The sequence below is a fragment of the Nuphar pumila genome, chromosome 2 (assembly GCF_984573655.1).
Source record: "Nuphar pumila chromosome 2, dmNupPumi1.hap1.1, whole genome shotgun sequence".
Classification (NCBI taxonomy): domain Eukaryota; kingdom Viridiplantae; phylum Streptophyta; class Magnoliopsida; order Nymphaeales; family Nymphaeaceae; genus Nuphar; species Nuphar pumila.
The window spans coordinates 90045047-90064071 of NC_143250.1; the positions used below are offsets into that span (position 1 = coordinate 90045047).

At 35.8% G+C, this 19025-nt stretch overlaps 1 protein-coding gene across 1 annotated transcript; it reads right to left on the reverse strand.

The window, feature by feature from the left end:
* Positions 1-737: 737 nt before the first annotated feature.
* Positions 738-18741, reverse strand: LOC149846039 (guanine nucleotide-binding protein alpha-2 subunit-like). The gene is made up of 15 exons (XM_089990346.1): positions 18689-18741; positions 18583-18592; positions 18346-18480; positions 18110-18182; positions 17885-17922; positions 17700-17789; positions 17462-17539; positions 15311-15418; positions 15087-15188; positions 5250-5305; positions 4011-4145; positions 3768-3861; positions 3634-3693; positions 3479-3558; positions 738-1109 (listed from the first exon to the last, which is right to left on the reverse strand). The coding sequence occupies exons 1-15, from the start codon at positions 18739-18741 to the stop codon at positions 932-934; spliced, it is 1290 nt and encodes a 429-aa protein (XP_089846472.1). The 3' UTR covers positions 738-931.
* Between the last annotated feature and the right edge of the window lie 284 nt (positions 18742-19025).

Below are 19025 nucleotides of genomic sequence, written 5' to 3' on the forward strand. Positions count from 1 at the left end.
CGCCTCATCGCATTTAACAACCTTGAGTTGAACCAATGAGGGTGTTGATGATTGGCTATTCTCGATAGGGATGGCAGTGGACCGGGGCGGGGGACAAGGTCTCCACCCCCGCCCCGTTTCAAAATTGGAACCTCCACCCCCGCCCCATTTCAAAATTGGAACCTCCATCCCCGATCCAAACGGGGGTGAGGCGGGGCCCCGTTTCCCCTCAGTCTATAGTCATTCCTTAAAGGATTGGGGATGGGACAGGACGGGGAAAGGCAGGGATTGAGACAGGGACGGGGCGGGGGAAAGCGTAAGTCCATCCCCGCCTCCATCCCCTCAGGGGGATAGATTTTAACCTTCATCCCCGCCTTCATCCCTGGTCCAAACGGAGCGAGGAGGGGCGGGGCCCCGTTGTCCTCCGGTCCACTGTCCTCCCTAATTCTCGAACAGTTCAAGCCTAAGGAGTCATCTTTGAAGATAACAAAACTATCCTACTATAATAAATACCTTCAAATAGCTGTAAACGATGGTTCTCCAATTAGATGGCCGCTTACATCTCAAAACTAGGTGTGGTAAACCAAAATCGAGCAAAATATGGCCTCTCACAAGACCCTTCAGACCATGTTCACTAAAACAAATGAAAGCAAGCAGGAAACCGTGAGCACTTCAAATACTTGAAAAAGAACCAATTGCTGCTCTACAAGAACATACACATCACATCCCTCGCAATAGAAATCAACAGGTTAGAGAGAGAATTTCTGCCGTCTTTCACTGAGAAGTCTTCATTTATATGACTAAAGATCCCAACCCGAAATTTGGAGGGAAAAGAAATAAGGCAACAGACATAGTATCACAAATGGGTCGCCACAGCAGAGTGCTTCACTGTGCCTCTGGTGGCAATTTTGGCAATTTTTTTCAATGGGTTTCACCTGTGGATGTGCTTGATTCATAGTAAACCTGCTTCAATTAAGCTCCTCCTCCTCAAAGTCTCATCCACCAGTTTGAAAGTTTTCTTCACAAGCTTTTGATCTAGTGCTGTTGTCCGGTATATCTTGAAAATCCGGTCCACATGGTTTGGAGTGCTACTTTGGAAGTACAACTCTTCAAATTTCTTCTTCACAAACCTGTCAAAGAAGAAGCCTAGCTCAGATATACAAGCTCATTACAGATATAAGTAGAATGGCAGTGCATTTATATAATCTTGAAACTAGGTAAATGATTATAAATCCAAAAACCAATTTCATAAAGCATGCATCATTAAATGTGAAATAGGATACTCACGCATCTAGTCTGATTTATCTTCATTAGTGATTTTCCTTGGTTTTCCTTTGATGGAATTATTTTAGTTAACTTCAGCACAGCCTTGTCACATTCTTTCATGTCTTGTGCATATATTGGTTCTGCTTAGTCACTGCAGGTCAAGTCCAGTGAATTTTATGCTGAGTCACATATGAATGGCACTCACACCGTTACTCTATAAAGCAGATCACAGAAATGCAGTGCCTGGTCAGCACCCTCTAGTAATGGATCCAACTCTTGTTGTTACGAGCTGCATCTCAGTGCAACATAGAGTTCGGCTAATCTTTCTAGAGACGAAGCAGGTTTTGAGTTAGCGCAGCCCTAGGCTTTGCAGTTAGGCAAAAATGTCATAAAGGAGATAAAGGCCCACCAAGGTGACCCTTTTCATTGCTAGTCAACAGATGCACCATAAATAACATTCCTTGACTAAGACAACATGGTTGGCTGACCTAATTTCCACCTGCAATAAGAGAACGGCCACTAAACATTTTTCACTTAAGTCTCGCACAATAAACCATAGATATAAGAGGTAGATGCTAGCTAAAACATTCCAGAATAAACGTCTGCTAATAAAAGGAAAATCAAACAGGAAAAGGGCAAAAGAGAGCTTCACAGGTTCCATTTGTATATCCATAACCAGCTCAACCTCAAACAACCCAGAATATCCTTTCATTAACTTCAGTACTAGCTGCTGAACTACATCAAGGGAAACTTTCCAAGACCAGAGAAAATCTCATCTATTGTTATCCTCACCATAAACCAGCCTAAAGATTTAAGTAAGCAGATGTCATTGGATGAGCTATACAATTATCAGTACACCTATAATGGATAAATATGCAACATTACATACAACCATCTACTTTGTTGAAGAATCTTTGCTTAGTCTTTCAAGCACACAGATAGAAAAAAACTCATAAGTTTGTAACATTATCTTCTTTTCTATCTATCACTTTCATCACCTTAACCAAAGCTTCAATGATATATAAACATAAATTTCCTTACATTCATTTTTAAGTTACTTTCATCCCATATGAAAGGAGTCAAGGACCCACTTCATTTAGAAGCAACCAAGCCTAGAGAGTAATAGGAGAAAATAAGCATATTAACCAGGTTGAATTCCTGAGATTTCCTTTTCCTCAGCTCCTCAGTGTAGTCATAAATTGTTTCCAATACAAAATCTAAACAAATTTCTGTGATGCCATAGATGCAAGCTTTTACCCTTCAAGATGTATGCCCTGACTTCAACACTGTGCCCTATGTTAGAATACCCAATACTGAAAATGCGTATACTACAAGTTTTTTTTTTTGTTTGTGTGTGTGTGTGCAGGCGTGCATGCATGCCCCCTGAAGTTGATTTACTACATCTGAACACTCACAGAATGCTATTTGAGAAGCTACTTAGCATTTCCAAGAAATACTTTTACCTGCTGGTGCAAAAGCATGTTACAGGCAACTAAGATCTGTCGAATAAAACCTATGTCACATAGTGCAGATGTGCATGTGACACGACAATTTCAAAAACTTGGACGAGGTGCATATATATACAATCAGATGTCTCCCCTTCTTCAATGTTTGAGTGTTTCATCGATCAGACCTTATATATTTGTTCTTTATAATTTATTTAGTAAGAAGTATGCTTTACAAAGATTTTACAACATCTAGATATGTTTTTCAAAACGTGAAAAATTGATAGCTTACAATGCATTTAAAATTTCACAATACAGAGTATTGTAAGCTGACATTTTTTAGTGCTTTAAAAAATGCATCTAAATATTGAAAATTCATAATCTAAAACATGTTGCTTACTAAATAAATGAAAAAATCCCAATATGTAAAAGTCCAATCAATGAAAATTTTGATCGTTAGAGAAGGAATGCTGTCGATCACCATAGGTTGTAGATTTTGTACCTTCCTTTGGTTGGATGATCCCCCTTCCCTATATATATAGCACACACACACATTATACACTTATATATGCATAAGTTTTAAAGTTTTTTTAACTCAAACTTTGGACCTATGTCACATAGGTGTGGGTATGCGGGTGCAAGTGCTACACGGGTGCTTTACATACCTCAACAAAATTAAAATGCCACAATAGAAAGCCCAAGATGAAATCAAAAGCATCCCAGACTCAAACATAATTAGAAGTTGATCAGTGAATTTAAAAGCATAAAGGATACAATTGTGCACTTACTCATATGCATGTTCAATCTCTTGCTTCCCTGATGAAATGGGTTGATAATCTTTGAACCACTCACAAACACTTAGAGGCACCTGCATAACTTGAAAAGTCAGAAACTTGCAATGGAAGAAATTTGCATAATGGGATTTCTGAATGATGAAACTCACTTTCGGAACTTTCTCCTCAAATATATCAAACTTGTTTAGGAACAACAAGAAGCATGTTTTCTGCACAAGAAATGAATGTCAGAGAATTAAAAATTCTGAATGTTATAACATGAAACTTGTCATCAGCAGAAAACCTCAAAGCATCGTTGCTTCAGAACCCAATCAAAAAGCTCCCTGGTTTCCATCATACGGTTTCTGTTTTCATCCTCAAATAGTACCTGATCATACCTGAGCCATTAAACAGAAGAATATCAACATGATATGAAGCCATTCATGATTTCCTCTTTTTTCGTCTGTAGGTATTTTAAGTACTCCAGAAAGTTAAGATTACTTTTGTCATGAAATGATTATAGAATACAAGAGGACCAGTTAATTACTCGTTAATAGCTGCACAAAAAGTTACAGCTGTAACACCCTCAAATAGATGAATCCACTTTCTTCTTTCATTTCTCTGGCCTCCAACATCAAAAAGCCTATAAATTTGACCACTCTTTTTATTCTCGCCCACAGGACTGCAAAGAAACATTCTAATCAGCATTTTATGCTTTATGAGAAATCTCATGGAAGTGTGGAAAAGTAAAAACAAAAAAAGAGGACAAGAAACTTGGTCATGAGCTTTAGTGCTACTAATCACAAAAAATTGGTCTGTCCGAACAGTTTCAAAAAATTGTCGAGGACTCTTTGTAGCATATATCATTGAATAGAACAACAATAAGGAAAAAGCATATGATATTTCTCCACAACACATGTCAATATGTATGGATGGATGCATGAACACAATAGTTCCAAGAATTATTCAAATAATTTTTTAGTATCTCATTGAATAGAAAATAAAAAAGGAAAGAAGTCTAGAGAGAGAGTCAATTTAGGAGAAGCCACAAATCATGAATCAAAAGTGAACCAAGAAGAGGACTGTGCATTATACAAGGACAAAAACAGAGACCAATTATTAACATAGCACTCTAGAAAAAAGAAAAGAAAGCAAGATCCTGCAATGCCTTTGACCTCTTAAGCTAGGACAGGAACCAACCAATTGAAGCATATTAATTATCAACAAACAAGGTAAATTCCTGATCCTTCTATTCAGCACATTAACAGCCCACTTACCCATAAAGGCATAAACAAAATGATTGTTGCTGATACAGCCATCTTCCCTGTATAGTGCTAGGATAAATCCAATATAATTTGTCTTCCATATAAATAACCAGTCATTACAAGATCAAGTAGAAGCAAAATGCTGAACCAATTTCTTGAGACAATACCTTTAACCATACATCTATATCAATATACATGCAGTAAATCAGATTCTCTACATGGAAAAACAACTATCTGATTTTACTTCTTCAAGTAAACCAATTCCATACTGTTGAAGAGCTGTAATCAAGCAAAGGTATATAACAAATTGAAGCAAGCTTCTGTTTGACTAATAGTATTGATGCCAAGAGCTTCCATAATCACTTTCCAAGACAAAAATGCAATTCACATATTGTTTATAGCGAATAACAAATTGCTCAATTCTAAATCAGATATTGAAGGAGCAGACAGATAAAAAATGATGAAATTAAACCCAATAAATAGGAGTGAAGAATCTTTGAATGGTGCCAGGAGAAAGTTACCTGAACTGTATTTCTACAACCCCTGTAGTTCGAACTCTAGCATAAAGAACATCATCCTGTAAAGATAAAAAAAGTAGAGTCAAGAAGTCTAATAACAATGTAATAATTAAGAGAAGCTTTACATAGTACAAAGACATAAACTAGTGGTTCTATGCAGAACAGAGCTCACACAACGTTTTATATTATTATTGAGCTTAACCATTAACCACCCAGAGCTCTCAAGTCTCAACAGCTATGGAAAACAACAGTTTACCAATTTAAACCTTAAAAACAAAATATATGAGCCATATGTGCCAGGCATCTGAGCAATATGTTACTTATTAACCACATGAAATAGGATAAGGGTATGTATGGTTTGGGTACAGAATTCTTTTATAAATTCTTATATGGAATCGGCTGAGCAACACTAACATTGGAATAGAAAAAGTATGCAGTCTATAACATCTAAGAACAGTAAAAGGAACAGTTCTATCAATGACAAGAACAACAATTGTACAGTCATAAATGATGAATAAGTTCTAGTTAAATGCATGCACATGTTTTAAGGGGTTTTAGTATGTCTACATTAACATATTGCCAAGGATAAGAATTAAGTGGTCTCCAATGTTCAATACTTGTTCATGCCAATGTTTGAGAGCCTGATGAGTCAACCAACGACCACAATCACAAATATTATGAATTTAGCGCTATTTATTATGATATATTCACAGAACATGAGAATCCTATAAATTTGCAATAAATTCCATTTATCACCTATTTTCATCGCATAGCTAATATTTAACTAGAGAGGCAAATGGATCACATCCGGGCTGGATGCTAGTTTATCTGAACCTGAATTTTAGACAAAAATGCCTAAATTCAGATCCTAATTGGACTAGATTCAACTTTACTGGGTTGAATCTGGATATCAGATAAAGATTGAGATACTGGATACAGTAAAAGTAGGTTGAAAGCATGCATTTTACTTGCAAAAGGAACAAACAGATTCAATGTGTTCCATATGCAAATATATATCCACATGAAAATGATCTCATTCAATTAGGCAAAAGTCTGATCATATATGTCCATATCTGCTCCAAATACACATTCAGATTCTATTTTAAGGTCCATATCCAAGATTGATGTGTTTCTAAAAGTATCTTCAACAAGATACTATGATCAAGACCTTAATATTCTTGATGAAAAATAAGTGCACACATGCATAATAAGAACTCTTAGAACACTTGCGCACAAAAGCACAACCCACTAAATCTCACAAATGCACAAAGGCAAAAAGAATAAAAACACTTTATTAATCATTTGGGCTTTGACCCAAAGCATAATAAATACAAAGAAAAGGGCTCTATTTATAGAGCAACAAAAAGGGATTTTGTGGGCCTTGGAGGGGCTCCACATGTAGTAGTTGGAGCCCCTCCAACGGTCACAAATGTGACCGTTGGAGGGGCCCAACAACTATATGTGGCCCACCCAAGGTACACAAAGTACAATAAATAAAAGAAAAGAAAAAGGAAAAAAAGAAAAGGAATATATTAAAAAAGATGAATATGTGTAAAAAGAAAAAAAGACTAAAATACCCCTACGACTGATAAATATTTGTATATATATATGATTAGATAGATGCATGTACATATATATGAAATATATATGTATATGTATCTCTCTTTATATATATATATATAAAATATATATGAGCATTACAAGGATTTAGAATTACAATTTAACACCCTCCCTCAAACTTAGGGCAAGATGACCGATAGTTTGCTAAGGAAGAAATTGAACTACGGAGCACACAAAGCTTTGGTGAAAAAATCTGCCAACTGATATTCTGAAGTTACATATGGAAGATCTATAACTCCTTTCAGATACGCTTCCCGAACATAATGACAGTCAATCTCAATGTGTTTAGTCCGCTCATGAAAAGTATGATTTTTGGCAATGTATATTGCACTCTTGTTATCACATCATAGCTTGGTGGGCTCATATATTGTGATCCCCATGTCTTCTAATAGTTGATGAATCCATACAATTTTCATGGTAGTAGTCGTCATGACACGATATTCAACTTTTGTTGAGGATAAAGACACTTTTTGTTGCTTCTTACATCTTCATGAGATCAGCGGGTCTCCTAAAAACACACAAAAACCAATGGTGGAGTGACGGTTATTTAGGTCACCTCTCCGGTCAGATTCAGTATAAGCAACTAATTTTAATTCAGAAGAAGAGGATAAGAATACTCCCTTGTCTAGTGTACCCTTTATATATCTCACAATCCGCAAGATGACACTCATGTGAACTGATGTTGGTGCATGTTGGAACTGACTTGCAGTATGAAATGCATGAGAAATATCTGGTTTAGTAATACTCAGATATATCAATGATCTCACAAGCTGCTTGTAGGGGGTGGGATTGGAGAGAGGGAGGTCATCATCAATCTTCATTTTAGCTCCTACTATAGTAGAAGTTTCACAAACTTTATCATCTGTAATACCTGACAAGCTTAGTTTGAGACAAAAAATACCCTCTATGAGAGTATGCAACTTCAATACCCAAAAAATAAGTTAAAAATCTCAAATCAGACATTTCAAATCTATCCTTTAAAATTGATTTTATACTTTTAACCCCTTTAGTATCACTTTCGGTTATTAACATATCATCTACATACAAAAGCAGAATGACAATCCCTGCATTGGTTTTTCTAACGAACAAAGCAGTGTCAGTGAAACAGGATGAAAACTCATTTTATAACATTACAGAGTTAAACCTATCATACCAAGCCTTGTGGGTTTGTTTTAAACCATAAAGGGCTTTTCAAAGGCGAAGCACTTTACCTTTGAGAGTCTTCATTCTTAGTGAAGCATCCATATATACCTCTTCATTTAAATCACCATTTAGGAAGGAATTTTTAACATCCATTTGATAGATGCTTCATTTGTTAATTGAGGCAATGGTGATGAGGCATCGGACAATGACCATTTGGGCCACAGGGGCAAACGTTTCTTCATAGTCAATCCCGTATTTTTGACTATATCCCTTTACAACTAACCGAGCTTTATATTTCTCAAGAGATCCATCGTTCTTAGTCTTAACCTTAAATACCCATCTGCACCCTATTGCTTTCTTACCCTTAGAAAGAACTTGAAATTCTCAAGTTTTTGCCCTGTTGAGAGTTGAAAGCTCACATTCCATTGCTTTCCGTCACTCATCATTCTTTTTGGCTTCTTCGAAGTTTCTGGGTTCTACATAGAAATGAATGGCGCTAAGACAAACTCTATGTTTAGGAGTGAAGGAATCATATGAGATGAACCTAGAAGGCATATTTCTATTTCTCTCAGTTCTTCGTAGATTTTCATCATTTGTTGAATTGGAACCACTAGGTTCACTGTATTTTTCAATCGCACTCCTAAAATTGTTTTTGTTTCTATGGGTATATGTTATAGGGTCTCTCGATGCCCCTTCATCACTATGTTGGGAGATAGGAGGATGGAAGGAAAAATCTTCTTCGTCTTCTTTATCATTGGCCTCATTAGGAGTGAGTTCATCATCACTATCATCATCATGAGCTAATAATTCAAATAAGGAGTAATCCATGTTTTCTTTAAAAGGTTCACTTCTTTCAAAATCATTAACATTTTCTAGAAAACTCACATATCTGAAAATATATAATTTATCATTCTTAATATCATAACAATGAAACCCTTTTTGGGTTTCAGAATATCCAAAAAAGGCGCAGGCAATGGCTTTCGGTGAAAGCTTGTCGTTCTTGTCAGTAAGAACAAAGTATTTGCAACCGAAAATTCTCAACCGACTATAGTCGGGTTCTTTGGTATACAACATTTCAAAAGGCGAGATATTGTTCAAGTTTTTCGAAGGTAGCCGATTTATTAGATAGACAGACGCTAATGCAGCTTCAGCCCAAAAACCTTTTGGAATGTTTTGAGAGATAAGTAGAGTTCGAGTTGTCTCTATTATATATCTATGCTTTCTTTTGGCTAATCCATTTTGTTGAGGAGTTTTCGGACAAGATCTCTGGTGAAGAATACCATGACTTTCAAGATAATTTTTTAATTCACTCGAAAGGTATTCTCCACCAAAGTTAGTTCTAAAAATTTTTAGATCCCCATTGAATTGATTTTTAATCATCATATGATAGGTTTTAAAAGTAAAAAAAAACTTCATATCTGTGTTTAAGAAAATAAATCCAACAATATCTCGTGTAGTCGTCAACAAAAATGACATTATGCAAAATCTCCTTTTGACAAAACAGGTGTCGGTCCCCATACATCCGAATGAACAATTTCAAAAGGTCTTGTTGTAAACATAAATCTTTGACAAAAAGGTAATTTTTTCATTTTCCCAAGTATACAATCATTACAATTGAAATCACTTTTACTTAGACTTTTAACAAAAGGTGAATGAGAATTTTTTACAATATTTGGATGTCCAAGTCTCTTGTGCCACACATTAATATCTTTTTGTTAGACAACATTACAAAATGGGTTCTTTGGAATTTGAAGAGAATCGACGTAGTAAAGATCGCCCTTCCTAGAGTCTTTTCCCAATTAACCTCCCGAACCGGCGATCCTGTATCCAACATTTGTTAGATGAAAATTTTATATCACACCCATGATCCGAGAGTTGAAAAATCGAAAGTAAATTTAAGTTTAATTTAGGTAAAAATCTAATTTTTGGAATAAAAAAACCTTGTTTTTCAAAATTTCAAATTCCTTTTACTTCAAGAGATGTTCCATCCACGGTTGAAACAAAGGATGGGGTGCGATTATTTGAGTAATCGAAAAAAGAACTCATACTTGGGGTCATGTGAAATGAAGCACCCGAATATAAAATCCACGATGTCTTACCAAGAAGAGAAGAGGCCGACATGGCGGCTCCAAAAATAGCTCCTTTGAGAAGAGGTTGAAGAGCATCCACAATTTATTGCAATGAGAGAGCTCCATTTGAAGATGATGAGCACTCTTCTTTTTGAGGTTGGGATGTGGTAGCCATGACTAGCAACTTCTTTCATTTTTGACATATTGGCTTGATGTGCCCCAGTTCCTTACAAAAGTGACACAAGAACTTGATATAATCCCTTTTTCCTCCATGACCGCTTGAACTTTGGTTTTGATTCTTGAAATGAGGAGGCTTGTAGGTCCTTAAATTACTCCCCGGTCTTGAAACGACATTAACACCTTCATTTTCTTCATTATTGGAAGGTGTTGCTAGAACACTTGAATTATTTTTACTTATACTCATACGTGTCTCTTCCCAACTTAGTTTAGTAATTACATCTAAGAGGAGGAAGTGAAGGCGGATAGGAGAGACGATCAGATTTGTTCAAATTCGGGCCTAAGCCCATTCAAAAAATTGAAAAAACGTTCTTCTTCTAATTGCTTGTGCCTAAGCTCAATAGCCTCTCCGCTCCATTTGGGTTCAAGCATGGCAAGCTCATCCCAAATGGAAGACAACTCCGCGAAATACTCTCTAATAGTCATTTTGTTTTGTTGAAGGGTCAAGGCCCTTTTTTTAATATAGTATTTGTGAGACAAATCCCTTGAAGTATACATTTTTTCAAGGTATTCCCACGCTTGAGAAACTTTCTTGAACTTTATAATGTTGGCATTGATTCTTGTCTCCACGGACGAGAAAATCCATGAGAGGATTTTGAAGTTCCTCATCTCCCATTCTTCATATTTTTTGCTATAATCTTCAAGAGCCTTGGCTCTTTCTTCTACTTCAAGAATTTTTATTTCTCCTCTCCATCAAGGTGATCTTAGGTTCCGGTTCGGGAATCGAGCATTGGACAGAGCTCCTGTTGAGAATAGGTGGTTAAGTTTAAATCTTCTTAGTTTGAAGGTTATTTGAAATTTTTATTTAATAAGGGACTTAGATGTAATTTATTCTTTTGGCCTCTCTCTATTTAACATAGAGAGCAGCCCTAATGTGAATTAACGAGTTAAAAAAATTTAATAAAAATTTAATTTTTTTAAAAAATTATTTAAAAAAATAAATATTTAAAAAAAAATATTTAAAAAAAATTATGTTAAATAGAGAGAGGCCAAAAGAATAAATTACATCTAAGTCCCTTATTAAATAAAAATTTCAAATAACCTTCAAACTAAGAAGATTTAAACTTATCCACCTATTCTCAACAGCTCGAAAGCCCTTTTCTTTTAATATGTGTCTCCATATTTCCGGCCCAAACGTGATAGTTGGAGCCATTAAGTTTAAAGCCGAGAGAGAAATGGAAATCTTTTTCACCCATTAGAGAGGAGAAATGAGGATAAAAGATACGTACCTCAAGAGATTTTTAGATCTTTCTTGGTGGAAAAGTCTTCTAAAGTATTGGATGAACGAAAGGATCCACCCCAATCACCAAATATTTGAGGGCACATTTTTCAAGGCACCGAAAAATGTGAGAATCCACACGATCTTTCTTTCTCCAACCTCGCTCTAATACCATGTAAAAGTATCTTCAACAAGATACTATGATCAAGACCTTAATATTCTTGATGAAAAATACGTGCACACATGCACAATAAGAACTCTTAGAACACTTGTGCACAAAAGCACAACCCACTAGCCCCTCCAACGGTCACAAATGTGATCGTTGGAGGGGCCCAACGACTATATGTGCCCCCCCCCCCCCAAGGTACACAAAGTACAATAAATAAATAAAAAGAAAAAGAAAAAGAAAAAAAAGAAAAAGAAAAAAAAGAAAAAGAAAAAAATATACAAACATATTAAAAAAGATGAATATGCATAAAAAGAGAAAAAAACTAAAATACCTCTACGGCTGATAAATATTTGTATATATATAATTAGATAGATACATGTTCATATATATGAAATATATATGTATATGTATCTCTCTTTATATATATATATAAAATATATATGAGCATTACAAGGATTTGGAATTACAATTTAACAGTGTTATCTTTGGATCAGATTTTCAATCGAACCGAATCCATTTGTACCCCTAATCTTAACATGATTTTAAGTTAACCCATTCTGTTTTGAGATTTGTGGCCAATGTTTGTGGCCCATCCAAGGCCACCTAGATCAAAACAAGACCTACTTGAGCCAATTACCAATTCAAAGATCATGGTTTATGCAGAATAGGGGTGGACAACCCACTAAGCCAGCCTGGTACTCTAGAAAGGTTAGGACCAGATTTTTTGGCCTTGATTTGGTAACGAGCATACTAAACCCAACCCGAAACTAGAGTTGTGTTTGGGTCTACCCAAGAGCTAGACATGCTAGCCCAATACCTAGTTTAAAACTAAAAAAAATAAGGAATAAAAAATAAGAACTTTCAAGCCTAACCTGACCCAATTTACCATGATTCGCAAGTCAATGGGTGGGCCATGGACCTTGCTTTATGCCCAAACTCAATATTAAACCCAACACCAACAATTACCAGGCAAGGTCTTGTCAGTTACAGGTGATACTAAAAGCCTTATAAGCTGGAACTTATCAAGTTCAGGAGAAGCCCATGCCGGTATAATACCAACCCCTAGCATAGGAGTCACCAAACTTGCAAAAGCATATTACTCGGCCAAATCACCATGATGATCTATAAGTCACTAATCAAGACCAAACAAAAAGTTGCTAGCCAAAGGCTCTAAAACATAAGTAAAGCAACTTTCACGCATGCTGTAAACGTTTACAAGAAGTACTACTTTGAGTTGAACACCTGAACAACTAACTTCACTATTAGACTCTTTTAAAATTAAGGACACATTTGTATGTTTATTAAGCTATAACAATGTTATAAAATTTACTCTTGACTTAAAACAAAGATATTTATAATTTTAATTTATTCTGATATTTTAGTGCTAGGACATGCATGGGGGGTGGGGAGAGGAGGTACTAGTCCCTTTTTTAGGAAGAAAAAGGGCCAAGTAGTTTTACTCACAATTCTTTTCTTCAACTCATTTTGCTTAAACATCAATACCAGTGATTTCTCTCTCTTTCCTCTTTGTATTGATTTCCCAGTGTGGTAACACATTTGGCATCATGGCATGGAAATAGTTAAGAGAGTTATGTTACTTGGATGCTCCTACCAGCCAGCGTTATCAGTTTCGAACATCTGGTAACACTGACAGTCTCTGGACACTTCTAGACAGTCCAGGCTCTCAGTTCATGGAATGTCCAACACTTTTGGGATGCCCCATATAGGTACCCGACCTTTCTTTGTATTAGTTTTCTTTAACTGCATTTTTTATGGTTGATTATGTTATTTTTCTCTAAAACTAAACCATTTTGATAGACTAAATTTGAGAATCATCAAAATAGATATGAAACCCTCTCCCTGTTTAAAATTCATAATGTCATATGTAGCCACATCCTTGTATCTAGTTCGTTACGTTTTGGCTTGTACATACTCAGTTTTTGTGTCAAGATCAACAGTTGTGTCTGTGTGTAGATAACACGGTAAGAAAATCAGTCTTATACACAGTGACTGCAAGGGGCTTCTATTTCAGGACCATAATTCTTTCCCATTTTTATATAATTTATAATTTTGTTCATCCACTTAGGTCTGGTAAACAAACCGAACTCGTCGCTCAGCTTGGTTCCACTCGTGCTAAGCTTGTTCATGTTTAGTTTGTTGGAATGGCAAGCATAGGACGACTCGCTCATTATATATAGCCAAGTCGAACATGAACATGGGGTGTTTGTCTCGTCTCGGCTTGTATAGGCTAGTTTAGATAGCTTATATATAATGTTGTGTACCACATGTGTTAAAAAATCATGATAGCTCAATTGGGTGGTTGGATATACTTGTATCCAACAAGTCAAGGGCTCCATTCTCACCGTGAACCCTTTGATAAAAAATAGATTTTTATTTAGATGAGCCAGCTCAGGCTCAGCTCGGTTCGCACAAGCCACATGAGTGAGCCTGAACACTATATGACTGTAAAGTGTAAACCTATGTCATACAGATACTCCATTTTGACTCCCGTTATGTAGCCCTTTATATACAAGTCATATTGAGAACTTCATAAAAATGGCTGTGTCCCCATATCCTCGGCTGTATCCATGTGACATAGCTGTAAATGAGCCAAGCCCGAACAGCCCCTGTTCGGCTCGTTTACTAGCTCTACATCCACTCCAATGTTCTATTATTTCTCTTTGATGAATCACTGGTATCCTAAACCTGTATTCTGGAGAAAATATTAGTGATCAAGTAGCTAAAAAGAAAACAGCCAGTATAGCAAGATTTCAACAATATATTCAACCCCCCAAGGCAGAAAGATTAATAAGTTAATTACTTATATCTTTGGAAAAACCAGGAATATTGAGTATCCAGGATGAAAAAGAGACTATGGATGTCAAGAATCAAGGATGTCAACCAACATAAGGACACTGCAAAATCGTTTAAGAGAAACATAAAAAAGTATGAGATCAGAAACATCTTTCATGCATAGTGTTGTCAACAATCCACATTTGGGTTGGATAACTGAGCAAACTGAATACATTTAAGAAGATTTAGTGGGCTATTTTAATATCTCATTAGATAAATGGTCAAGTCTATCATGATGTTTTCAAAACCAAATAAAATCCAAGTCTGACAAAGTTGTTTTACATGTAAATCTAATTCCGAAGAGGATACACTAATCAAACTCAGACCCAGTAATGGGATTTCATTATGCCTCCATCCAAACTGGATCCAGATCATTGAACAGTTTTCAACAAATTGTGTTATCAGCTATAAGAGTTCTTGGTTTATCAGCTAGTCTGCAATGCTCCTCAACATCAATTCATCAACATATTGCATTCGTGCAGTGAGCTCAAGAAGGAAATATTTAAGTCAGCAAGTTTGATGACTGAAACCTTTGTTGGTATGTAATGTGCATCAGATAATCTCTGCAAGTTCTCCATAAAATACAGTGTGCAATCTGGAACTTGAAGTTCATTTGCTCGGGCATAAGTCTCCTATAAGAATGTGACAGTGATAGTTAGAAAACCACATCTATCATGAGCTAGGAATGATCATTGAAATGTGGCATTGGCAGATTTCTAAAATTAAAGCTAATTTAACTGGAAATATCAGGAACCTGAATTGCAGGATCCTTCCATAAAGTCTCTATTTCCTGGGCAAGCTCCTTTGTCAACAGAGGATAATCTAGCCCGCCTCCAATTTCAGACAGTTTTTCTCCAATCTCCTATTAAACATTAAAATCTCATTTAGTATGCATTCCAAAGGGAAAAAAAATATATAATTTGGACTCATAGGTCCAAACTACAATGAAGAAATACAAGAGGCATTAAAATATGTGGGTATCAACGACATACAAATTGAACACTGATGAAAGATAAGCCAAACAAACACAAGGTTGGAAACACCACCAACACATAGTACATGTCTAACAACAAGCAATATACAACCTATCAAAGCCGCATAGACTGCAAACCTGTACAAAGAACATTTAGAGCTCAGAACTTCATAATCAAACACATCCAACATTATTAAACTTTAATTTCCTTGACCAGTACTAGCATTCTTGGGTTATCCAAACTTACAACCAAACCATCCCATCACAAAATTATTATTTGTGATCAGTCACAAATATGTCCTGCAATAATATCAGCAAGCATTTTTCTTTACAGAATTTAAAAATAGGTAGCTTTTAACAAAAAAATTCAAGGAACTTAAAAATTAAAAATAATAGAACATTTTAAAATGTAGAGCACTAAAAAAGGTAAAAAATGAATTTATCAGAAAATTACTGAACAATATCACAATAATATAGTGCAACATTTTTCTGATATTTCCAGGTTTCTTTTCATGCATCGTGCTATATTGGAGTTTCTATCTTTTTAAAACAAAAAGCTTTGCAATAAATTCAAATACACACATATATATATGCAATATTTTTGAAAATATCAAAGATTTTATCGCAATATTCTCAAAATCATAAAATCCCAATTGTATCAAGATATTATCAAAATATCACATGTTTACAAACTATCACAATTTTATCACGAGATTAACATGATTTTCTTTTCAATGTTTTAAATTTTATTTTATTTTATTTTTAAAAAACTTTAAATCTTATATAGGCTGATATTTTTAGAGATTCTCCAGAGAAAAGCATTTTATTTTATTTGAGAATCCTTGCTGAGAAACCTGACAATTTTTTCATCATATTTGAAGTATAAATGAGAATAAAGGTACAAAAATTTCACTAAAATATCTTAAAAATCATAGGGAATATAAAATATACATAGAAGACCTACAATATTTTTACTTGTATATATGGTACAATCTAGAAGCACCCAGCACCAGCACGTAGAAATACCAGCATTAGCATAGGTATGTTGTTCTGGGAGCTGCCATTATGTAGATATTGCAGAACAAATACGTATATAAGGGGGGTGAGAGGAAACACACCAACAATATGAGGGGTGCTTAAAAAATAAAGTTTTTAGAAGAACATAAAAAATAGAGAAAAAATTAACAAGTACACATGAGCATCTAATAAGACAAATAAGATAACACTTAAAAGCATAGAAAATTTAACGAGAATAGACAGTTTGCTCAAATATCCCAACAAGTAACTTCTTCGTCCCATTAGTCTCAAAGTCTCCAGCAATCTTACAGGGAAGTTAAGGAGACTTCTCAACAGGCTTAGGATCCTTCTATTGATCTTTTGAAACAAGAAAAATCTACATAAAGAAGGTGCAATGCAACTTTTTCATTCTTTGTATACCCCAATGTTCACCAAACCACCTTTTCACAAAGAAATAAACATTAAAACACAAGTTACTGATAAAGCAACTCCATGATGCTGTGATTGTTCCAAGAGGTGTGAAAGTGAAACTCCGTGAGGCACAGCCTACACAATCACGTGTGCAGTGTGCCAGACCAATGATCATGCAGCCTAAACAATCATGTGGATAAGAGGTCGTCACAGCAGTAATTTCAAGAACAACTAAGCACATGAGCAATAGCTTTATGAAAGCAATTTTGAGCAAGTGAATGCATAAATAAGCAAAATAGATAGCAATAAGATGTAGACATGTTACTGGTCATATGCAGATGCAATTCTTATGTGTGACCTTTCTTTAGAATCAGAAGATAAAGAAAACACAAAACGTTCCCAATGAACTCCTAAAGTAAAAGGAGAAAGCATTTCTAAAGTGAATAAGCTGGATATAGACGATAAAGAAAGAAGAGAAACTTAAAAGATAAGGCATCATCAAACCTTATTTTCAAGAGACAAAATATACTTTGAGGAATCATCATCATTCTGAGCAAATTTCTTTGAGCCATCATACAATATCTGTGCAGAATATCTCTAGTTAACCTCCAACAGAAAGCTCACAGCTCATGCAACAACAGCAAATTAAAAGAAAAGAAAAAAAATATGCACTTAGAGCAGACACTAAAGTTATTGATCATAAAAGGGACACAACCAACACACCCTTTCTAGTATTGCGTACTTTAATTGTCTGGTATACATTTGCATGGATAACTGGTGTATAGCTCCTAAGCTCTGCCTCATCAAATCCTGACTGAAACAAAAGTTTGATCTACATATAGTAAAGAAAGACAATGTTAGGAGATTGCCAACATGTCATTTGGGTACCTTACAACTTTCCAACTGAAGAAGGAAAACCTATCTGACCTGCTTGAAAATTGTAGATTTTCCGGACTCTCCAGCACCTGATCCAAGATAATTCTTAATGTTTAACATAACATGTACCACACAGAAGAGGGGGTGTGCATGCATGTGTAGCACAATAAGATTTCTAAAGAAACTCAAAGCTTAAACTCTTAAAAGTCATAATAAATCAGTAAAAGGAACTTATGTTTAATAGAGAAAGAGCATGGAGATTCCATATAATCTAACCCAGTAGTAGAAGCTTCTGTATATGCATCTCAGCTTTTGTTTCCAAAGCAATCCGGCGTTCTATTTCTGCAGCCTGAACAAAGAGCACATTGTTGCACTTTAATAAAATAGAAGCATTAAAACCTAAAACCACTCACTCTGCTGAAGCAGTTGAAATTTGAAATACCCAACATCGTCTACCCTTATAGCAAAAAAAAAAGTAGTACATCATCTAGATACCAGATTAATAGTCGAACCTGTGCACTTTCTACAGCATCAGTTTCAATTAGAGGTCTTTGTCTGCTGCAGAGTTGGCCCATATTCTCAATTACGATGGAAAGCATGGAACTGTCACAGTCCACAGACGCACAACAGGGTCCGCCACAGATTCTCTACAGCAAGGAGAATTCCATACTCAGGAGAAGCCAGATAAGCATATGATCAATTCCTCCAATTTAGGATCCCATACGGATGGCAACTCATGCTACACTCACTGCGATAACCCTGAAGAACCAAAAAGGCAAGAAATAAATAATCTGCATAAGCATGGGGTTATGTTTGCGTATGTGTATGCAGACATATGGAAAGAGTCTGGTATACGATAGTTTACCAGATGATTTATATATCATAATGATATTGTTCCGGACCGCCATGTTTTTCACCTTTTTGCTCTAATGTATATACCTCTTTGGCACTCTAGAGTGCCCCACAAGGCCTTACGGCCTAAGAACCCTGTGTATTCGGACCCTCTCTTCCCCTCTTGATGTACTTTGCTTTCAAGTATCTATAAAGAAGCTTTTTGCATCTCTCTCTCTTTGTGCTTGTGCATATGCGTACTCTTGCTTCCGCTCGTGAGCGTGTGTTGTGCGTTGCTTGTGCGCTTAAAAGGTCTGCCTTCGGTGTGTGTGATCGCCCGAAGCTACGTCACGGGGGCCTT